The 24,700-nt window shown below is 32.1% G+C and overlaps 3 protein-coding genes across 4 annotated transcripts; all 3 read left to right on the forward strand.

Annotated features, from left to right (window-relative positions):
- Positions 1 to 2,772: 2,772 nt before the first annotated feature.
- Positions 2,773 to 5,446, forward strand: LOC101265644 (exocyst complex component EXO70H1). Its single transcript, XM_004240147.4, has one exon. The coding sequence runs from the start codon at positions 3,097 to 3,099 to the stop codon at positions 5,290 to 5,292; it is 2,196 nt and encodes a 731-aa protein (XP_004240195.2). The 5' UTR covers positions 2,773 to 3,096; the 3' UTR covers positions 5,293 to 5,446.
- A 3,204-nt stretch (positions 5,447 to 8,650) lies between these two features.
- Positions 8,651 to 13,365, forward strand: LOC101255695 (ankyrin repeat-containing protein ITN1). Its single transcript, XM_004239715.5, has 4 exons — positions 8,651 to 8,906; positions 9,976 to 10,470; positions 11,299 to 11,708; positions 12,161 to 13,365. Exons 1-4 carry the CDS (start codon positions 8,885 to 8,887, stop codon positions 12,986 to 12,988), a joined length of 1,755 nt encoding a protein of 584 aa, XP_004239763.1. The 5' UTR covers positions 8,651 to 8,884; the 3' UTR covers positions 12,989 to 13,365.
- A 560-nt stretch (positions 13,366 to 13,925) lies between these two features.
- Positions 13,926 to 22,585, forward strand: LOC101255996 (uncharacterized). 2 transcript variants are annotated; one of them, XM_010323063.4, is made up of 6 exons: positions 13,926 to 14,201; positions 15,138 to 15,187; positions 15,415 to 15,547; positions 16,069 to 16,175; positions 16,252 to 16,300; positions 22,208 to 22,585. In XM_010323063.4, exons 1-6 carry the CDS (start codon positions 14,009 to 14,011, stop codon positions 22,228 to 22,230), a joined length of 555 nt encoding a protein of 184 aa, XP_010321365.1. In that variant the 5' UTR covers positions 13,926 to 14,008; the 3' UTR covers positions 22,231 to 22,585. The 2 variants fall into 2 exon arrangements, with proteins under 2 accessions (XP_010321365.1, XP_004239764.1); XM_004239716.5 differs by lacking the exon at positions 22,208 to 22,585 and adding an exon at positions 16,701 to 17,010 and having other exon boundaries at positions 13,927 to 14,201.
- The last annotated feature ends 2,115 nt before the right edge of the window (positions 22,586 to 24,700 follow it).

Consider the following 24,700-nt stretch of genomic DNA (forward strand, 5'->3'; position numbering starts at 1 on the left):
GGCGATGTGATTAATTATTGGCGTGTAGATGTGTTGAAAATGGTTTGAAAGACTTATTGATTCATTGCTAATGTTGTATCACAATTGTGTTGTCATGAATCGTGCATTGTTAAGAAAATTAGTCATCTCGTCATTATTTGTGTGAACATGTCATTTGCATTGATTCTGAAATATGATTGGGACAAGTGTTTTGTAAATTGAGAAAGAATAAGAAATCAAAGAGGATGTACCATTTCAAGGGACGTGCGCGTGCCGCGACAGATATTATGACTCGTTAAACGTGCTCCACGGCATATATCATGATTCGACGAACGTGTTGCACGGTGCAACGAATTCTATTTTCGAAGGAGATGTCGCACGCCGCGATAAATTTTTTTATCAAACGTCGTGTCGCACGCCGCGATAGGTACACATCTCCTGTGGGTCCCGAAGGACTAATTCAGTATTATACGTGCAAACCCTCAAGATTTTCTTCAATTTTTTTCTTCTTTTATGCCTAACATTATTAAAGAATTATTGAATTGGTCCAAAATATTAATTTTTTTTTTGTAACGTTAAAAGAATTTTTTTTCCAACTTAATAGTATTATATTAGTCATTAGATCGATAGCAATTATCAGAATAAAGTATGAGTTAATTTAGTTATCTACTAGAAAACTAACTCATGCTAATAATATATTAATATTAAAAATAAATAGCAAGTTCGTCTAATTCAACCAAATTAATAGACGTGTTTACGCGTAGCCCATGTGATTCCTCATCATTAAAATAATGCAAACCAACATTTTTTCAATAATAACAATATTTAATATTATATCATAAGTAAAGTTCGAAAAAATAGTATATATATATAACCTTTCGACTTCTTTGTGTGTTTGCTTTTTCATATTTTGAACTTTCTTTATCAGTGCAAATTTTGGCTCCGAACTAGTACTCCAGACTTAACTTATGATATATATAAAATAACTCTAATAATGTACAAATAAAATAATTTTACACTGAAAGAGATTTAGATGACCCCTCAATCCTATATACCTAGTTTTGCCCGTATTGAGAGGTTTGTGCACAACCCAACACATATACCAAATATATAACTCAATCCATTATGACTTAAGCAAATGAATCAAAAAAACTCACAATTTTATCCATTTTATTAATTACTAAGTCACACCTCGATTAAAGACGAAATAAATTTTTTCTTTGAAAATAATTTTTCCAACATTATAAATTATTAGCTTTAATGGAATAAGCAATTTGACTGTAATTTCCACTTGGAAGTCATTTTAATGAACTGAAAGTCGTTTTATAGTTAAAGGTGCACCTATGTACCATATAAATTAGTTAGTCAATATAGTCTATTTATTCAAAATATAATTATTGCTATTAAGGACAAAAAAAAAAATATATATATATATATATATAACAAAATGTACACTTATATCATTTGGAAAAAAAACAAAACAAGCCCATTTTATCTAGAAGATAAATATTTTCCAACTGAAAAAATAAAAAAGAATATGTGGTTAATTATTCGCTTTTTCTTTTTATCGCGATCTTTAATTTATATCTTTGATAATAAATAATTTTTTGTTTGAATATAATTTTTTATTTTCTTGCATCGTATTTCACAAGTTATATAATGATTTTAGTTTTTAAAGAATTTATTTTTTACTAGGCATAAATTCAACTGATAAATCGTGAAAATTAAAAAAAATAATTCATCTGAAGAAAAAAAACTAAAGATTAATTTATTTGAAGAAAAAAAGGTACAATTTTAGGAAGAATATAGAGGTAATATGGACCATGATGAAATGGTCACAACTGAAAAAACCATAATACCAACCCACATTCAACATTTTCTAGGTTGTTTCCTTAGTCAAACTAATTAAATTATCTTAGAAAATAGGAAAATAAAAAATAAAATAAAGTGGATATTTTTTTCATATTTTCTATTTAATATGTGAATATAGAACATATACTAAAATTCCATGAAAAAATGTGGAAACATCTAATGGAAAAGAGATGGCTTGACATGGAAGAAATGAGAGGTCAATGACTCACGCGAAATTAGAATTTAAAGTTTATAGCTTTTATATCGATTTGTTCAGATAAATATATATTATAAGTATGAGATTTTACAGTTAAAAATATATTAAGATTTAATGAATTTCTTAATATATACACATAGTTTGAATAAAATTATTATGTCACGTGAATCGATAACTTAGAAGCTAGGTTTGCCCCTAGTCTAAGATACAATAGTGAAAATCTTGATCAAATTATAAATTGAAAAAAGCCATAAGGTAGGAGTGATTAAATTATAGCTTCGAACGATTTTCATTCATAAACATTATACGTAAATCAAAGATATTTATATAAATCAGTTTGATTAACATATCGCTTATCGAAACACCCTCTAAATTTCTCTAGATCTAAAACAACAACTTTAAGGCATTATAAGCATATACAATGGACAAGAGAATCCTTAACGCAATATTAAGAGTTGCAGTCAACGACCTGTTGGTCATGAGTTCAAACTATAGGAAAAAAAATTATTGTAGAAACACAAAGTAAGACTACGTATAAATTATAATATACAATTTGATTCGATCCTTCATCAAACTTACACATACCGAAAACTTTGTGCATCGATCTATTAATTTTTTTTTAAAAAAATCTAATTTAAAATGAAACCATAGACTATTGGATTTTTTTGGATTTGTAATCATAGATTAGGAAGACCATAGACTTTAGAATTGATTTGTATCCATACATTAAGATGACCAGTCAAATTCAATGCCCAACTCAACCCTCATCTTAAGGATCTAAAATTTTTATTTTAATAATTTTGGTAGAGTTTTGTCAAACAATATCTTAGTTCAAATCAAGGACTTAAAAATTAATCGGTTGAGATTTCTCTACTCTTAATCAGATATTTCAGATTCAGTTTTCAAAATGAAAAAAGAAAATCATGTTTAAAGCGCCATTTCCAGAAACGAGGGCCCTCCAATTCACGAATCTGAATTAGTCAAACTCTCATACAGATATCGAACACCAAGTGGGACATCAGAATAAAAGAAAAATATACTCTTAGAATATGCAATTGTCAACAAATCCAGCTGTATATTGTCTCTTTCTTACCTCAAAGTTTCAAAAAAAAAATAAAAAAAATCTCAAGTCTTTATCAAGTCCATTTAGTGTACCAAATAAATTTTTCCCTCTTCTATTTAAACTCTCTTATCATAACTCTATTATTCCTACACCAAATATTCACAATATCTTTCTTCACTACAAGATCAATAATCATTACTCTTTCGTTTCGATACAAAAAAGAATATTATTTTTTTTTCACAAAATGGCGATTCTTGACATGTCTAAGAGAGAACCATCATCACCATCGACACCACAGAGAGCCAAAAAGAGCCTATTCTCTTTCGCGAAAACCACTTCATCCCTCTCTTCCTTTTCTAGTCATATACCTCCTCATGAACCTTCATTAACATTCTCTCGATCTATCATGGAAGAACATATTGATAACGCGTCCACTATTATCAAAAAATGGGATCATAAAGAATCGTCTCACGAAAAATTCACTTCACTCTTCCAAGAAGATAGAAAAGAAGCCAAAGCATACATCCAATGTGTCAAAGACTTGAAAAAAGCTATGCATTTTTTTGTTACACAACATTCAACTTGTAACAAACTTGTACTTGCACAAAACTTGATGCAAAAGGCTATGAAAAGACTTGAAAATGAATTTTACCAAATTTTGTCAACAAAAAAGCAACATTTGGATCCCGAATCAATATCCAAGTCTAGTCGATCCTCACATACATCGAGGTCAACTTCAGTTGATTCAGAAGAATCAACTGACCTCGGAAATGGATCCAGCACCATTCAGCAGAATGGTGCTGGATCCAATTCCGAGGCTGAACACATTTCATTTCTAACAATGTGTGATCTCAAAATGATCGCGGATTGTATGATTGGGTGTGGCTATGCAAAAGAGTGTTGGAAGATCTACAGGATCATCAGGAAATCTGTCGTAGATGAAGGATTGTATCGTCTTGGAATTGAATCGCGTAGCTCAGCTTATGTCAACGCGATGAGACCAAATGATCTCGAGCATCAAGTTAAGCATTGGATCGATTCAACTAAAATGGCGGTGAAAACACTCTTCTATGGAGAGAGGCTTCTCTGTGATCACGTTTTTTCAAACTCGAAAACAATCAATGAAACATGTTTTAGTGATGTAGCCAAAGAAGGCGGGATCGTTTTGCTTAAACTTCCTGAGATCGTTGCAAAGACGAAGAAATCAGATGAAAAGATTTTCGTTTTAATCGATTTGCACGAAGCAATAGCTGAACTATTGCCACAGATCGAATCAATCTTTTCGTTTGATTCGATCTCATCTGTCAAACTTCAAGCTATTTCTTTATTAAATAAACTTAAGATCTCTGTTTTAAATATCCTCTCTGATTTCGAGCTCTCAATACAGAGGAATTCATCGAAAACAACAGTTTCTGGTGGCGGAGTTCATCCATTAACCATCTCTGTTTCGGACTACTTAGCTTCGTTAGCAAGCTACAGTGGAGTGCTCTCAGATATTATTTCTGAATCTACGTCAACGAAATTCTCTGAAACTTATTTCGAGAGTCAAACATCCGAAATTTCATCAGTCTCTGGTAAAATGGCCTGGATTGTACTCGTTCTGCTTTGCAAACTCGATAGCAAAGCAGAGTTGTACAATGACATCGCGTTATCCTATCTTTTCTTAGCTAACAATATCCAATTCATTATCGAGAGGGTACGTGGAAGTAACCTCTCGATAATATTGGGAGAGGAATGGATATTGAATTTGGAGAGAAAGGTAAAGTTGTATACAACAAAATACGAAAATGTAGCTTGGAATAAGGTGTTTATGTGTTTGCCTCAGAGTTTAGATCCCGCGATTTCCTCTGATACGATTAAGGAATATTTCAAACGATTTAATGAATCGTTTGAAGCGACGTATCAGAGACAGAAATCGTGGGTTGTACCTGATGGGACTCTACGAGACGAGATCAAAGTATCGATTGCAAGGAAATTGGTGCCTTTTTATAGGGATTTTTATGAGTACTATATGGTAGTTTTGAGTGGGGAAAAAGATTTGGAGGTGTTAGTAAAATTTTCACCAGATAATATTGGGAATTGTTTGTCTGATTTATTTCATGAAAATGTTAGGTCAAGGAGTTTAATATTGTCATCATCAACATCATTGCCAAATTCATGTGTTTGGCAATGTATTTCTTAAATAATGTGTATTTAACGTACTGTATGTTGCTCGGACTCTTTAAAAAATGTTACTGGATTCTTGAAAGTAATGTGTTTTTGAAAAGGTTCGAGCAATATAGACAACAAGATGTTGATTTCAATACGAAAAGTTCTCTCCTTGAAGAATAAGTAAATTGATTGCTTGATTGTCCGTGAGTTCTATTTTGAATCGAGAAGTATTAAACTAATAAATGTTGTATGGATTGTCGAAAGTAGTATATTATTGAAGGATTTGATACTGATGCGACAATATTTTTGAAAAGGTCAGTGCAACATGGAGTACAAATTGTTGATTTTTCAACACTAAAAAGTTCTCTTCATAAATAATAAGTAAATTGTGCGTCTGATTCTGCTACTGAGTACTGAGTGAACGGGCGAAAGGAGATTGGAGAGAAATCCGTTCCACCTTCTATCACATATAAATTGTCCATGAGTTCTATCTTGAATTGAGCAAAATTAACTAATTATAGTAAATTTTATTTACTAATTGTTAAGGAAAACATTTTTCCTAACATTACCAAATATATTGTTACTTTATTTCTTTGTTGCTCATTTTAAAAGTAAAGTCCACATTTTAACTTTGATTTGCGCTTAAAAGTCCTATTAGATTTCAAAATGTTGTTAAAAGCTTTTCGCTTTGGATAACACTTATAGTCAACTCGATATTAGTCAGATTTCTAGATGATGAAAATAAAATGGAAATAATGTTGAATGTGTAACAAAAGTATTTTTGGTTATGTTTTGCTCATTTTTCTTTAAAATATTAACCAATGTTTGTCGAATTATTAAAAAATAAATCATAGAAAAATATTATCATGTGTTGTTGTTTCCTTTTTGTTTTATTTGGGCCGGTCACTATTGGGTCGCCCAATATTTTATTGGGCCTCGTTTTCCCCCTTTTCATTATATAAAATCGGCCCAATGGACAAGTTAACTTCTTTTTAGGAAAAATTACTTCAATGAAAACGTTTTAACAAATAATTACGGATTTTAGCGATACCTTTTATTTATTACAATTTATAGCAATACTATGTTAAACAAAGTGAATTAAGTATGCAATATATATATATATATATATATATATATATATATATATATATTATAACTATTTTTAAAAATATATTATGCTTGTTTGGTAAGAAGTTGATACATTGTATTATAAGTGTTTTAAAATGTGTGATAAATGCATTATCCATCAAAAAACTTGTATTATATGTGAATAATAATTGGTTTTTTGTAATATGAAATAAAAGTGTATTATAAATGTATTAAAAGTGATAAGGTGAAAAAAATGTTATTGCTATAAATGGTAAATATTAATTGAATGTCCAATCTTTTATTTTATCTCACTAACATGATTTATAATTGAATAAATATTTATTATTTAAGTTATATTATACGTTTTAAAAGTTCTTTCACAAAAACTGAGATAAATAAAATATTATTTATAGGCATAATACATAAATAATTAAATATATACTCAAATCTGGTCTCGACTTAACTTTGAATATACACATCTAGACACCTCAATTTGTCTTCGTTATATTAGTAGACAGTCGAAAACCTCCAACTTATTACAAAATGATCATATGGATACGTTTAAAATTTATGTGTCATGTCAACATATCGATTGTCCACAAGATATTGTGAAACCGACGTTGTCATTTGAAGTGTCTAGATGTACGCTCTCAAAATTGAAATGTTTACTTTCTTGAATATCTCCATTATCATACTTTTTTGAGTAAATTTTTAGATTTATCAAACATAAAAATTATACTTGTATGTTATAATTATAGTTAATTGCGCTCCATAGCAAACTTTATATTTGCTATGGCTATTAACATGTATTTTCTATATACATATACATAAACATCTGTATTTGTATATTTTGGTATACAAACTAAAACATAATAATTGTATATAAACAAAATTACTACATATATATACATATACATAAAAATCTATATTTGTATATTTTGATATACAAATTAAAACATAGTAATTGTTTATAAAGAAAATTACTACGTATATACAACACATATGTATACCAAATGTATCTATTTGAAAATTTCGATATACAAATGAATCCTGCAATTAATTTTTATACAATCCATTTGTATATCGAACGAGTCTATTTATATATTTTGGCATATGAATGGAACGACAAAAAATATGAAATGTTTGTTGCGAATTACAAATAAAAGAAACTATAGCTATAACATTTAATTTGAATTAACAATTTTTTATTTCATACAATTTTCCCTACTTTTTTTTAAAAAAAATAAGAAGGAAATATATATATATATATATATATATATATATATATATATATATATATATAAACTAAAACGAAAAATGAATTTAGTGGTTGCTGGCCGTCTATTTTGACCAATAGAGCCAGCTTTTTTTTAATTATTATTTTTTTATTTTTAGAAAAAAGCTTTAATTTCTGTCCATATAAAAGAGGAATATTTAGTATCAGAATATTAATTAAGGAAGATTATAAATTATAATGAACAAATTCTTTACATGATAATTGATAAAGAAAATATAATTATATATAAATTATTTATTTATAAAAAAATTTTAATGTTAAATTTAAGAGTGAGATAAGTTTATTCCATTGAAAATAAAATTATCCAAATTTATTATTTTAAAAAGTGAATGTGTGGTTCATAGTACAAATATGATATATCCCTATATTTTATTTTTTCTCTATGAAAAAAAAAAAAATCTTATCACTATTTATAATTCTTATATTATAATTTTGTATAGTAATTTCAAAATAGCTTGTTCACAAGCAACACTATTTTAATTTATGTGTTCTGATTTAGAGATATTATTTTTCTAATACGATCAATTAAATATTTATAAAAAGTTTTATCTTCGAAATTATTTTTCTAATGCCTTCAAATGTGACTTAGCATGAACAGTAATCAAATGTTATCCTCAGTAATTGTTGAGGATAATTCTACACATGAACCGATGTCACGTTTATAAAACTGACTCAATTTCAAAAACATGAAATCAAACATCAAGTATTGTAACTAGTTCTAATAAGCTCACGTAACGATCGTTATAACAGAATCTGAAATCTTTATCATCGATTATGAAAGAGCTCGAGATTTTCACCAACTATTATGTAATTAAAATAGATACTAGACTTAATAGGGACAAAATTCTCGAATGATTTAACTATGAATATAGCCTTAAAATCTACTCTTTAAAAATCATCTCAAGTTTATTAATTCACTTTCGATACAGTCTTATCACATTAATTATTATCTTAGAATCACATTTTAAAGATAATTATTGATTCTTTTGACATGAGAAAAAATAAAATAAAGAAAATCATTTTCAATTTGTTATTTCTCATCACTTTCCTAAATTGTCTTTTAGTTCTTTTTCTTTTTTCTTTTTTTCATTTAAAATATGTTTTTATTCTTTTTCATCTTCCACTTTCCTTTACACTTCCCCTTTTTCTCATTTCTCAAATCTGATAAAAACTCTCATTTTTCTTGACTCTCCGTTTACTTCAATTCCTCTCTGAAATTAATTTTTTTCCCCTTTCTATGGCTTCTCCTGTGGAAGAAGGTAAAATCTAACCCCATATTTATATTTTCCATAAAACTTGAAAATATATATATATATATATATATATTCATTGATCATCAAATTATCAGTAGCTATTTTTTTTTTGATTTATTAGCTCAAAATTTAGTTACAAGTATATGGGTGTTTCAGCTGGATTTTGCTATATTAGCTGAAGATATAGTTTTAATCATCTGGGTATTTAACAATAGAGATTAATATGGAGAAAAAATGGTTCTTTTTTTAATTAAATAAGAAGAAATTATCCATGGATTTATCAGTATATACTCTTTTTTTTTTGCTTTATTAGCTGGAGATATAGTTTTTAGCATATGGGTATTTTGAATTATAGATATATATGTAGAAAAAATGGTTCTTTGGGGGAATTTGAGTTTTTAATTTTGGTTTATTAGTTTTAAGTATATGGTTATTTCTTAGTAGAGATTTATCTCATTGAGTTTGTACCTTGCAAACAACAACAACATACTCGGTGTAATCACACAAGTGGAGTCTGGAGAGGTACGATGTGTACACAAACCTTACATCTACCTTTGTGGGGGTAGAAACGTTGTTTTCGATAGACACTCAGCTGAGTTGTACCTTGCATATGTACATAACTTGAACGATTTACTATGGGGTGATTTTTCATATTAATTAGATGACAATATGTATTACTGTACCTCGATCTGAAACTAGTTGAGGAAAGCTATATCAATCCTTGAAATTGGGCCAAAGTTATCTGGTATATGTTGTTGGTGGGAGGTGTGGTAGGTGGTAGGTATCTCGTGGAATTAGTGGTGGTGTGCGAAACTTGTCCTGGACGGAACGGTATCAAAAAATTCTAAGAACAGCCAGTTAGGTGACAATTTGAATTTTTTTTAAGGAAAATTGAAGTTTGTTCAATGGATAAGAATAAACTTTACAAGTTCTCTTATGCTTCAATTGTATTTAGTTCTGAAGACTTCATGATGGAGTTGTATATTTATAAGTGGTATTACGACCTGATTCTTGATTATTTAATACTGAGTAGCTACTCTTATTTGCTGACTAGTTCTGTTTGTGCTTGTACTAGGTGAGAGAGATGTCGAGAAAGGACTGATTACTCCAACACCAAGCCATAACCCTCTAGCTGAGCCATCACCAACCCCATCTCCATCTTCCGCAACAGCACCAGCTCTGGTGCTTTCCAATTCTGGCAAGAGAATTGACCAAGCAGGGAAAAAGAAATATGTAAAACAGGTTACGGGAAGGCACAATGACACTGAGCTTCATTTAGCAGCTCAGAAAGGTGATCTAGCAGCAGTGAAGCAGATACTTAATGACATTGATAGTCAAATGGTCGGGACGCTGAGCGGCGATGACTTTAATCAAGAGGTCGCGGAGATCAGAGCATCCGTAGTGAATGAAGTGAATGAATTAGGAGAGACAGCACTCTTTACAGCAGCAGCGAAGGGATATCTTGAGGTATTGAAAGAATTATTGAAGTACTGCAACAAGGATACTGTTACTAAGAAGAATCGGTCAGGATTTGATCCTTTGCATATAGCTGCAAGTCAAGGACACCATGGTGAGGATCTTAGATTTCTTGATCATTTTACTTATTTATCCCTTTACAGTGCAGCTTAAACTCAGCTTGTTAACTTTTCTGATATGGAGAGATGAAGGATCTAGTTTACAAGAGGCTGGAAGATTGAAAAAATTGCTAACCAAGTTATATCTCCCCCCCATAAACCTATTAAGATTTGACAGTGTACTTGTTTTACTTTACATTGAGAAGGGTAAGTATGCCATGAATTTGCAATTTTAAAAACCAGTCGTAGCTTCGTAATACATAAATAAACACTCAAACTTGGGCTCGACTGGCAAGTAAGCACTCCAACTTTGACAGTGCACGTGTAGACACCTCAACTTGGTCTTACTTATCATTGAAGGTGTCTAAATGATCATTTGGTTAGTTGGAGCATACAACTGACACATTGGAGACGAGTTGAGGTGTCTAGATGTGCATAGTCAAAGTTAGAGTTCTTAGTTGTCAATTTAGACCAACTTCAAGTGTCTGTTTATGTATTATGTCTAAACTAAATTCTGATTTGAACCCGAACACCCCCCTATCCAACCCCTTGTCAAAAGAGGGTATTAACCTTGAAGAGATCTTGTTTTAGAATATCATGCCTTCAGTCTCAGTAGGGCTGATGCTGGTTGATATTGAAGGTTCAAACTTTTTGAACTGACCTACTGCAACCTTGAAATTGCCAAAAATGTGTGTGGAGAATTATGCAGTAAACATTTAGGAAAAAACTCTACAGTTCAGTAAAATATTGAAGATGGATAAGTTTCATGGTGCCAGAAGATACTAATTATTGGACAGAGACTTATTTTTGCGTTCTTATGACAGGAATCGTCCAATTGCTTTTAGAGCATGATACCGGACTAAGTAAAACATTTGGCCCTTCAAATGCAACCCCTCTTATAACTGCTGCCTCAAGAGGACATATTGCAGTGGTCAATGAACTGCTGTCAAAGGATTGCACCTTACTGGAAATTTCTAGGTCCAATGGTAAAAATGCATTGCATTTAGCTGCCAGACAAGGGCACGTGGAAATTGTGAAGGCTTTGCTTGACAGAGACCCACAATTGGCCAGGAGGACGGATAAGAAAGGACAAACTGCATTGCATATGGCTGTAAAGGGAATCAGCTGTGAGGTGGTGATATTGCTTCTCGAGGCTGATGCTGCTATAGTTATGCTTCCGGACAAGTTTGGCAACACAGCATTACACATAGCAACCCGGAAAAAGCGTGCTGAGGTATATAATCTGTTACTCAAACATGATTTTTTTGTGTTTAACCCCATCCCTCACACCAAATACGACATCACTATTCCTCTACTGTTCTCTGTTCCTAATGCATGGTGTGCTGCAAAGCATGACACAAACTTAATATTGCGTTTTATTCTTAAATCTGATGTTTCTCTTTTGTAATAAAAAATGTTAATTGTTAAATTTGGTTTCTTGAATGGTTGTTGGTGCATGTCTCTAAGATTATACAAAATTTGGATCACCATGTGTTCTATTGTTACAATAATCATGGTCCGTGGCCACATTGTTTCATCCTTATAATGAAATACTGCATGATATCTATTCTTTTGTGCTACCTGAACCACTCCCCTTCTTGCTTTTAAGATCTGTCTGTGCCTTTATCACCTCTTATATACAGTGATATTGTGATTGATAATCAATTTAAAACTTTTGTCGTGCAGATAGTCAGAGAGTTGCTACGCCTGCCTGATAGTAATGTTAATGCACTGAACAGAGATCACAAAACAGCTCTTGACATAGCTGAAGATCTTCCCCTCTCTGAAGAATCCTCCGAAATAAAGGAATGTTTATACAAATATGGAGCTGTTAGAGCTAATGAATTGAACCAACCAAGGGATGAGTTGAGGAAAACTGTCAGTCAGATCAAGAAAGACATTCACACACAGCTTGAACAAACTAAAAGGACAAATAAAAATGTCCACGGAATTGCTAAAGAGCTTAGAAAGCTCCATCGAGAAGGGATTAATAATGCAACGAATTCTGTGACTGTCGTTGCTGTTCTCTTTGCCACAGTTGCCTTTGCTGCTATTTTCACTGTGCCTGGAGGTGATGATGAGCATGGAGTGGCTGTGGTTGTGAGCACTGCTTCATTTAAGATCTTCTTCATCTTCAACGCCCTTGCTCTTTTTACATCTCTTGCTGTTGTCGTAGTTCAGATTACATTGGTTAGAGGAGAAACTAAGGCAGAAAGAAAAGTCGTCGAGGTGATTAACAAATTGATGTGGTTGGCTTCTGTCTGCACTTCAGTGGCTTTTATGGCATCTTCTTATATAGTGGTCGGTCGCAAGTATGAATGGGCTGCAATATTGGTAACAGCAGTAGGGGGAATAATAATGGCCGGGGTTCTTGGAACCATGACTTACTATGTCGTAAGATCAAGGAAGAAAAGATCGATAAGGAAGAAGGAAAAACATGCTAGAAGTGGTTCCAACTCATGGTACCACTCTGAGTTCTCTAATTCTGACATTGACAGGATTTACGCCCTGTGATGAGGGAACGAAACTGTTCTGGTGTTGTATGTAGCGAAACACGAATTCTGGAGAGACCGATGAACACCCCTTGCACCTGGAGGGAACTGCAAGTTTCAAATGAAGATGTTTCATCTGTTCATATTTGGAAGGGAGGTTCCAGTTTACGCGTATCGTCGTGTCAACGAATAAGGCTTCTGTCCCGAGCCAGAACAATGGTGATGATGTATAATTCTAAGCTTAACTCATGGAACTGTAGATTGTAATTTTTGGCATTGGGATCTATATATTCCCATTGATCCATAATGGGAAAGATTATGTATATGTAAAAAAAAAGAGACTCATAAAGTTATCAATTTCTATGGTATCTACCACTTTGTGTAGCAACACTTCCGAAATTTTGTTTTGAAAGTTTATCAGAAACAATCCGCTATTTCATAAAGGTGGATAACGCCTGTCTATATTGTATCCTTTTCAAGATGCTACTTGTGGAATTGCACTGTATTTATTGACCGAGAAAGTTATTGTCATATAAATTGAGATCAAGGAATTAATACTTACCAAAGTTTTAGTAATTCCTCGCCTCCCTAATACCTAAACAGAGTTAATATGTCTCGGTTTCAAAAGAAAGATATATATAATACATAAATATGACCTTTGACTTGACGTCAATTGATAACTATGACCTTTGACTTTGGGTGCGTACAAGTAGACACTTAAACTTGTATAAAATTGAGCAACACATTCGTCCTACATGACAATTGTGTATCCTATATGATATTTTACGTGTATTATGCCATGTTGTACATTTACGTCTACTTGTTCAATTTTTATAATAGTTTAAGTATATACATGTGCACATTAAAAATTAGAGAGTATAGTTATTCGTTACTGTGTCGAAATAGAAACGTGTCGGATTTTTACCGGAAAAAGTGTGTTAGTATAAATAGAGAAATAGATAGTCCAAAAAATTTGCAAATGTAAAGCAAATTCAAAAGGAAAAAATTGAGCATAAAGAGTTCACTTGCTAAGGCTTCGAAGATGGTGCGCATACATGTGAAGCACGGCGGCGGCAGCGACGGCGACGGCGAGTTTCTCTACGACACTGAAACGTCTTCAACAATTGATGAAATCGCCAAAGACATAATCGAAATAGCGAATCTCCAATCGAAGATTCAATGCTTCGCTGTCGAATTCGAGTCTCATCTCTCTAAGCTTCAAGGCGATCCTAAAGGTATTTACTATCATAATTTCTAGTAATGTTGAAATAATCATTGATAAGTTGAAGTTGTGTATATTGAAATTCGAGCTTTATCTTCAAGCTTCGAGGCAATCTTAGAGGTTTTTACAATCAAAATGATAGTAATGTCGAAATAACTATGGATTAGTTGAAGTAGTTATAATTTCGATTGAGAAATTAGCAGTTGAAATTTGAGTTTTATCTCTCTAAGCTATTCTAAAGGTATTTACAATCAAAATGCTAGTAATGTGGAAATAATCATTAATTAGTTGAAGTTGCTTGTGGTTTTCGCTTCGCAAAATTAATGGTTGAAATTCGAGCCTTATGTCATGTCCCGCCACTTTGCCAATCAAATTTTGCATTCGAATAGGGGCGGAAGAATCTAGAGTTGTAGAGAACTCTAGAACCCCTAACATTTCAAGAAAGCTTTGGAAAATTCTAGATTACGCAAAGTCTAGAGAGAGCTAAGTCTAAATACTTTAGAGACTTGTAAAGTGATTTTAAATTACATTTTAGCCTGTAGGTTGTCGTATAAATAGAGGTGCCATTCATTTGCAAGGCATCAGTCAACTTGGAAAACATTCTCCAAGCAATACAAAAGCCCTTCTTCCAAACTTATCAAATCATTCTAAGTCTTTCTTTGCATTCTCCTAGCGACGCAAGGAGCTTACTTCGCGATCTTAGTGTCTCTATGCTTTAAGGTGATCCTAAATGTATTTACAATCAAAATGCTAGTAATGTCGATGAGTTGAAGTAGTTAAAGCTTTCGCTTCGAAAAATTAACCCTTGAAATTTGAGGTTTATTTCTCTAAGCTTAGCGATCCTAAAGGTAAATACAATCAAAAGTTTTTTACAATCATTAATGCTAATAGTGTCATACCCATGATTATCAGTTGAAGTTGCACTTAACTATTAAAATTGTCAATGCAGTTATGTCTCTGGTGAGAGCTCTCTCCGAAGCTACGTCGTATGCTTCAAAGGTCTGTTTCTGTAATAGTTTAAATTCATTATTTCTCTATCATTTGCTCTGAAATGCTAGTTATGTAATTAGTATAGTAATATCATGAACTTTTTTTTTTTTTAATAGTTTGAGCAACTCATAGATTTAGGTGAGCAAATACTCGCAATGCTTTGCATCCTTACATTTGGTGCTTCAAATGATGTATGATATGTTCCATTTGTTTCTGTCCATTGAAATGGTTTACAGGATCAGGTTATACATAACAAACCTCTATCACTTTATGTGCTAAGAAATCACACAAGAAACATTGAGAAGGAATATTTGGTAACGCATTCAGTAATGGGATTATCAAGTTCCAATTTACAACAATTCTTGTCAGGTATGTTCACAATCACTTATTTCAGCCTCCTGTGTCTTATACGCTTTCGTTCAATATATAAAAGTTCAGGACAAGCGTTCTTGTTTGAGATTTTATGAGTTTATAGTCATCGTGACTTTATTTCAAGTTCCATGATTACATGTTATTGTTGGTAAGTAATTCCATTGTTCTTCATACCTCTGGATCGAGACATAATCATTTGAGGCTGCAAATATACTTTTAGTAACAAGTTCAGGAAGAGATGCAGTTGCTTGTTTATTTTCCTATGAAAAAATTCAGTTTGATGACGAGCTTCTAGATACTTACCCTTTTTCTCCAAAAAGAAAAAAAACATTAAAGCTTCTGAACCATTTGATTATTTGATCTCTGGGCAAATGAAAGTGAAGCCTTTTAAACATCTCAAGTGAACAAGTGAATATTACAATTTGTTATTATTGTTTCCACTTGATATTTGTCCTGCAAGCTTTTTCAAGTGAAACTCAAAACAGTTAGCAATTATGGTTGAATACATGATTCTACAGACTTGCAAATTCTTGAAGAAAACACAGTGCAACTTTTATGGGCAGGAAAAGAGCTCACCAGAGGGAAAAAATTGTGTGACTTTATAGGAAGAAATGAGAAGACAAAGGTACATAGTATTCTTTTCTCCACCTCATAAGGATATATAATATCAGTATACTTAACACCCTACCTGCTGGTGGCAGATCGTTATAAGGTTGCAGTCACCTATTCCACCTCCTGCATCACTCACTGGTACTTTCTTTTCCTTACTAGAACAAGTTTCGATCGGGCATAATACATAAACAAACACTCAAACTTGACATTAACTGGAAATTAAGTACTCCAACTTTGAGCATGATCATCTAGATACGTCAGCTCATCTTCACCAATTGAACACTTAATGATCATCTAGAAACCTCTAAAACACGTCAGCGTCGGGTCTCCTTGAGACACGGCGGGGACGAGTTGGATTGTTTAGTTGTCAGTTGAGACCAAGTTGAAGTGTCTAGATGCGTATTTAGCGCTTACTTACCCGTTGAGGCCAAGAGTGAGTGTCTATTTATGTATTATGCCTTTTTTTTATGTTTTTGTTTTCTGCACTTCTTTTGCCACAAATAAGAAGAGAACTTGATAGTTATATTTTATTTTGAAGGTGGAGAAAAATGTTGAAAGAAACTGACGTCGTCTGGTTTTTGAACGACTTTTAAATGGGAAACACACTCCTTTTGAATGATCTTCTTGTATAATCCCATAAAGTAGGGTTTGGAGAGGGTAGGAATTACTGTTGAATGAAAACTATTTATGTAGACCTTGCATCTCAACTACCACTAGTATCCCGAGGATTCTAAACCTTAATTCACTACAAGTCAAACTCGGTGAATCTAGTCATTAAATCATCTATGTAAATGTGTACCCGAATTCATATTGCTTTTGGAGTTTCTATAGGTGTTATATTTCTACTAGATATGTCTGATTCCTTATCATTATGCTGTTGTAGTTTATGCTCATAATCTTGCCTAGTTTGAAGTACATGTTATGAGAAGTGCAATGCATATGATTTGAGCTTGTAGTTCTTCTTTCAATTGTTTGGGACTGAATCGTAATAGTTGTAGTTATTCTTTTGATTCATTTAATGGTCCTACTTCTTGGACAAACAAAGAATAGTATAGATGTGTGGATCAATAAACTGTACTAATGCGTGATGAACTAGAAAGGACCGACATGAGTGAAATAATATCGTAGCAATGCTTTGATATTCTCCGGAGCCATGAACCAAAAATAATGTTTTGATTTTTCACAAAAATACCTTAATAGGCACCCAAAGATGTGGCCTAGTAATCAATGAAGTGGGTTGAGAACCATGAAGTCTCAGGTTCAGGTGTTCAAGTCTTAACAGCGATAAAAAATACTAGGTGATTTCTCCCGATTTGCTTTGATGGACCAAGTAATTTGGTAACTTGTGCTGGTGGGAGGTGACAGATATCCCGAGGAGTTAGTCAAGGTGAGAGAAAGTTAGCCCGGACATCACAATTTTTTTAAAAAGAAGACCTAATGGCCGGAAGAAGTGGTTGTATCCATATTGAATATTGAGTTCAATTATATAACAAACCAAACCCATCTTTTGAGTTCACAATTAAGAAAATAGATTTTGCTCCAATCTCAAACTAGTGGAGGCCAGCTATATAATAATCCTATATATTCATTGTCTGATTTAGGTCCATTCCAACATTATTCAGAGAAATCCTCCTAAAAAAGGCAGCTCGGTGCACTAAATTCTCGCTATACATTGATTTGGGGAAAGGCCAAACCATAAGGGTCTATTGTACGCATGCAGCTCGGTGAACTTAACTCTCGCTATACATTGATTTGGGGAAAGGCCAAACCGTAAGGGTCTATTGTACGCAACCTTGCCCTGCTTTTGTTTTCACAGCTCGAACCCATGACCTCCTGATCATATACCGTCGTCCTATTTAATTTGTGGTCGGATTAAGTTGAAAAAACACTCACACACATGAGGTGTTTACACTAGCTGATACTCTCCCCTAAATGCATCTTTATGACTAGCAATAGTCAATTAAAATAGTTTCACTTTAAATTAATGCTTAATTTTTGTAAATTAATATAGTTTAGTACAAGTATACTTGGTGTGGGTGATTTTTTCTAGACTTAGTTATGCTTTATAAGTTCTTACTTAGGTGAAAACTCTTTACTTCCGCAATTTCTTTTTTCAACCATCTTTGAAATGTTTTTTCTGAGCCGAGGGTCTATCTTAGTCTTGTTCGTGTAACCCTCCTTTGTTGTTGTTGTAAACATTAAAAAAAAAAAAAGGGGGGGGGGGGGAAGGAGCTTAGTAGACAACTTTTAGTAAATTTTTTTGGTATTTGATTCTCTATATACAGTAAGAGAAATTGGTGGGGAGAAAGTGGTTGTTGTAATATGCTTATCAATGTATTCCTAAGTGCTCAACATAATCAATGGATCTTTACAACAATGTTTATTTTGGGTCTAATTTTTGTCAAATATGTGGCTAACATCTTCACTTAGTTTAAGGGCTCATATACCCATTTGAAATTCAAAAGATGATTTTTTTTTCTTTTCCTCTAAAAGCAACATTAAAGTTATGTATTTTTTTCCTAATACTGTTAGAAAAGTTGTTTATAAAAATCTGATCCTTCCTTGTTCTCAAGGATTTGGTTTATTGGTAGGGATGATAATGGGGTGGGGCGGATGCGGGCCGGGATGGGGTGAGTTTAAGGCTATGTGGGGGTGAGGCGAGTCGAATGTGGGGCAGGTTGAAGTGGTTTTTTTTTTATAAAATTAATGTGGGGCGGGGCGGGTTGCGGGTATAAGTCATTTTATGTGGGTCCAAACTTAATTTTAACTTTTTACATGTTATAGAGGGATAGAACATTATTTAATAAGATAATTTCATTAAATCTACTAAAATATTCAAGATAATAAATGAAAATGATACAATAAAAAATAATACAATGTCTTGCATATTTCCCGATTAACCTCTAAAAAATAAGATTTTAAATCACTATCTTATTAAATTAATATAACTTAATGATATTTCGGGATTTGGATTTTCCTCGCTATATTGGCGGGGGAAAATCCAAATTGATATAAATTAATGGAAGTTTTTCTCAGTAAAAATAGATACGAAGTCACTCGAATAAAAGGAGAGTGAACAACCATAATCTTACACCCTAAAGTTATATAAAGCCATTCTGAATGACTTGAAAGAGATGATAACCATATTACAACCATAACAGAACACAATGTAATTTTACAAATAGGATTTAAAAAGAGTAGAATATATGTAAAATAAAAAAATATTAAATTTAAATATTTTTAAAATCGTATCGAACTGATCGATAAACAAATTCACTAAGTCTCCCCCAAGTAAATAAAAGAAGTGCTCCTTAAGCTTGTTGCTATTAGAACCATTTATTTATTTAGCTTTATAGTGAGTTAATAATAATAACATAATCTAATGCTTAAGCTATTCTTTGAGTGCCACACAAGTGGGGGGTTTTGCAATCAAAATTGATGATTATTTTTTGTATTTTTTTTTATTAGAGTGACCTCACTATGATATATTATTTATGATGAATCAGAATTTTCCCTCAATAAATAAAAAGATTTGCTATCATTAGTCTCTGATGATAAGAGAAGAGATAGTAATATATATTAAACAAAAAGTTATTATATATACACGAGAAATAAAGAGTATAAGTATTCAATATTCATTAATCATTAATAGAAAGAAAATTCAACATTAAGTTGAGAGACCAATAAAAGAAAGGGAATAGGGCAAAAATACTTCCGAACTATTTAAAATAGGTCATATTAATCTCTTGCTGCATTTTTGGGTCAAAAATACCCTCACGGTACATTTTTGGCTCAAAACTATCCTCCAATTCCTTTTAACGGTTGTTTCAAAACAGCGAAAAATGACTCAGTTTTTCCCTTCAACCTAGATAGTGACTTTTTTATGATATTGAAAAAGGGTTAAAGCGATTTTTTAATATTTGTGACGAAAAAATAATTTAGTAACTCACAATGATACTTGAGTAAAATTAAATAATTGATTTGTTACAAAAAAAAATTAGTGACGTGAAGGCAATAATGTAAAAATTTATTGATGTACTTAACTCAAATTAAGCAAAGTGACCCAGTATAAAGGGAATCATGTATGTGATAAAATAAATAATTATTGATGTACTTTAAGGACCATTGAACCACTATCTTTTTTCTGCCTTCATTGATTATTATTCTAAATAAAATCATCATTAGCTTCATTAATTTACACATTAAACTAATAGCACTAGCAAATTTATTACTTAAACTTAGGGTTGAAGCTTTGTAATCATTTTTAATTTTAATTTTTGCATTATGCTCAAAATAGCTCTTTATTAGTTCATCATTTAGAGTATTATTTTTCTTTAATCATTTGGTATTCAATTTTTACTTGACCGACTAATTTGAATTATCGCCATGTAGGGCCAGTCTAAAGGGGAAGCCTTAAATACATAAAGTTTCTCCATTCTTCGAGCTCGAACCAATGACTTTGGTAAATTTGGAGGAATCTAAAAATCCCATCCATCTCCTCGTAGTCCTTGTCTATGTTTCTCGGTTTTTTAAAATATTGTCAAACTCGTGTCAGATCCTCCAAAATGGATAGCTTTTGGAGGATTTGACACACGTCTAACGACTTTTTTGAAGAGTCCAAGTAATATAGGTTCTTGATGGTAGAATAATTCCTTATTAATGATGAGCAATTCTCTATTTGTCATTTGTAAATGATCACCTAGAGATAATGACTCTTTGGATGTAGTAGTTCATTTCAAGGTTCAACTTCCAGTAAAGACAAACAAAACTAGGTGATTTCTTTTGATTGTCTAAGGTTTGATAGACAGAGTAATTCGATACGTGTACTAGTGGTAAGTAACACGTACTAAAAAAACCTTCCTTTAGAATTTATCACAAATTTTTTAATTGAGTTATGCTCTGGAAACACTACATCGAAAATGAGATTTAGCGGCAATTAATTAACAAGCAACAATTAACACTCTTTCTATATGTCTTTAAAGGCTTTACCGACATTGGATCTAATGACACATAACTAATGTCGATAAAGATTTTAGCATTCTTTATTAATGTGTCTACTTATTGCCGCTAAAAGTTGTTTTTGTTACCGTGAAATCCAAGTATTGCTAATCTACATGGAAGGCTTATTACACAAAATTGTGAAAGAAAGAAACAATCATATAATAAGATAACTTAAAATAGTTATTTCCATTTCACTTCCTCTGGTAAAAGAAATAACAATTACAAGAAAAAAAACTAGGTGATGTGATCTTTCCGTCTGTCCTAGCCTTGGTAGACAGAGTTTCCTTATACATGTAGCTACCTGTTGCTGGTGGAAGGTGACAGGTATCTCGTGCAATAGTCGAGGTGCATGTAAGCCACAGTTATAATAAAAAAAAGGAAAAATTTATCCCCTGCAGAGTCCAGGTCTTTCTTGTTCTTTAGTGATCACTTTAGAAGCAGACAATGAACAAACTCCAATATCACTTATTGTCTTTCTTGCATGCTGAGAGTTTTTGCAATGAGCAATTGCTGCTTGAATTGAATTCTCAATATCTGAATATGAATTGTTGTTTCTCTTGAAAAAGTGCATTTCTTGAAATTCATTCGAATTATTCGAGCTTGAAGCTGACAATGAGCCAGAAGTAGACGATGAAAATGAAGACGAAGATGACTTAGCTGTCGAAAACCTTTTAATAGCTCCTGAGAATGACCTTCTATGTCTACCTCTTATCTCTTGATGATCGCGATCATTTTCTTTTTTGACTCCTTTTGAATTCGAACCACCTCTATGAATTTGCCCAAATGACTCTTTCTTAGCTTCTTTAGCTATTGGAAAAGGCCCTTTTGCAATGTTTCTTGAGGCAGCTGCAGAGTACTCGTTCGAGCAGCCAGATTTGGAGAAGAAAGACTTGAGATAAGAGCGCGAAGACTTAAGTTTAGAACCAAACGCGGAGTTCTTTATGTGCTTGAGTTTCTTAGTCCATGACCTTTTTGTGTTCTCATCATCGTCTACTGGATTGGCATTGTTTGCATCAGCTGAATACTCAAACATATATTCTTCAGGATTGAGTTCTCTACTAACTTGACAAGACTCAACGGGAGAGACATTACATGATTCAAACGGAGTGTTATTACTCGTAGGAGTATTAGTAGTAGTTCTGAATAAAGGAGTACTAAAAGACTCATCATAAACATCGTTTTTACGAGTTCCATGAGCATGTTTATTGGGATTTTGTAGTAATTTCTCTACCATTTGTGTTGTACCAAAAGGGAGGTGAAGTGGTAGGAGTTTTCCATTATGGAATAATTCATCAGCTGGTGAAGTTGTTGTGTCTTTATCAATACAACTTGGAAACATTTGGAATTCGAATTCTCTAGCTTGAGAAGGGGAATTTGTAAATTGTGAAAACATGTTTGAATTTGAACTTACTTCCATGTCTATATAGTCTTCTTCTTCAACTACATTGTCACACGAACGGCGAATTTCTTCATATTCCATGGCGTTTTTCACTCTGTGTTTGGGAGTTTTTGGAAGTTTTGCAAGTTTTGGAAGTGTAAGTTTTGAGTGTTTAAGAGCAAATGCAAGGGAAGAGAACCATTTTATAGAGAGGATGGTTGTGTAGCTTTTTATTTTTTTAAGAAAATGGGTTGCAAATAAAGTGATATTAGACATATTTTAAATGATCCAAAATATGAAATTTAGTACATAAAGGGGAAAATTGTTTATATTGTTATACATTTCTTAATTATTATAGTACTTTTAGTCTCAATTTCCACTTGCCCTTTTATTTTTCGATAATGTTAGTGTCCAGAACAGCTTGAGGATATCTCGACTATTTCACCTGATATCTATTATTTTTCTCCTTTTATTTACCTTAATGGACTTGTACCTTTTTGGGATTGATAGTGATTTGCGTTTGTATGTTGAAATAATATCCACCGATCACTTTTTGGCTATGTCTTTTAGAAATAATACTTGTTATAGAATTTTAAATTTCATATATGAAGTTCAATAATGAGAGTTTCACTTGTAAATTTTGAAAAGAATATATAGTTTGCATAATTTTAAAGAATATATACTTATAGTAAGTTCACACTCATTGTCTTAAAAGAGTAGTTAGGTAGTAATAGTACTCAAGATCTATTGATTTAAAGTTCTAAATTCAATGAATGTCTTTTTATTTCTCTAATTGTTAAACAATAAAAAAAAAAATTCTCAATGAATCATTTGATAGTTATTGAGATTTATTATCAAATTACTATCTAATAATGATTTCTCAATTTTGTGTTGTGTCTCCCCCACCAAACTCATTGCTAATATCATTTTGGACATTAAGTCATGTACTTCATGAACATGTCTTCAAATTTGATAATTTTCTTACTTTGCTCTAATGTCTAGTTGTTAAATTAACTTATATCATATTAGTCCATCATTAAATCATTAACATCACCAACTTTTTATAATCGAGAAATCCTGGGGTCAATCTTAAATTTTCCCTTCTGGTTGTTATTGCTCTCACGTGTCACTACACCACATCAACAGCTACAAGTCTCTAACCTTTTCTATTTATCTTTAACCAGCTACAACCCCGTAACCCTTTTCTACTTAAACACCACGCTTAACTCACGTGGCGTAAGTATGTCACAAGTCCCTCAACATTTAGCTAAACCACAATGCATTTAATCGTTATTGTCATATAACTAAGAGATCACTCGAGCCGTAATAACAAAGTTTCACATTTAGTGGAAACTTTGTGCATCAAGCACGCTCTCTCTCTCTCTGTATATATATATATACTTAATGAATTTTGACATTTAATCCATTTCATTTCTCAAAAAAAAAAAAATTAACACAATTTTCATAATTTTTTTTCCTATAAACAAGAATGTGGGATTTTATGTGCATGTCACTTTAGCTAAAACAGTTATTTACTTTAGAGAAAGCTTATTAAAAAATAGATAAAATAATACTTGGAGCTCATGAACCACTTTGCTTTGCCTAGTTTCCTGCTTTTTATTTTTTTACTGGATTCCAGGAGCTTTATTTTTAACTTTATCTTACTGTCTTTATCAAGAAATTTTTTTAAAAAATGTCACTTCTCCATAGTGTGTGTGTGTATATATATATATTATGTTCTTTTACCTAAATTTGTTCACTTGTTTGTGTCTTTTTCAATATAGATAATAATTATGCACAAAATCAAGAAAGAATATTATAAAAAACAAACAAAGAGATAATGGTTAAAAACACGTCTGAATACGTCTTTCCAAAATTAATTGTTCTTTTTTCTTATCAGGATTATTATCGATTCTTCCTTTTTTTCTACTTGAACTATTATCATATTAAACTACACTTAGTTGTGTAGATGATGATAGTTTTTTTTTTAAAAAAAGAGAGAAATAATAGTTGGATTAATCAGCTTCTCGAGATGTGTTTTCATGTTGAATTATCAGTTGTTTTCTTTTCCTAGATAAACTATCACCATTGAGATACGTACTAAAACACACCTAGTTACGTAGATGATGATAGTTTATGTAGAAAAAGAATAAACTTAT

Source organism: Solanum lycopersicum, chromosome 5 (assembly GCF_036512215.1).
Source record: "Solanum lycopersicum chromosome 5, SLM_r2.1".
NCBI lineage: Eukaryota > Viridiplantae > Streptophyta > Magnoliopsida > Solanales > Solanaceae > Solanum > Solanum lycopersicum.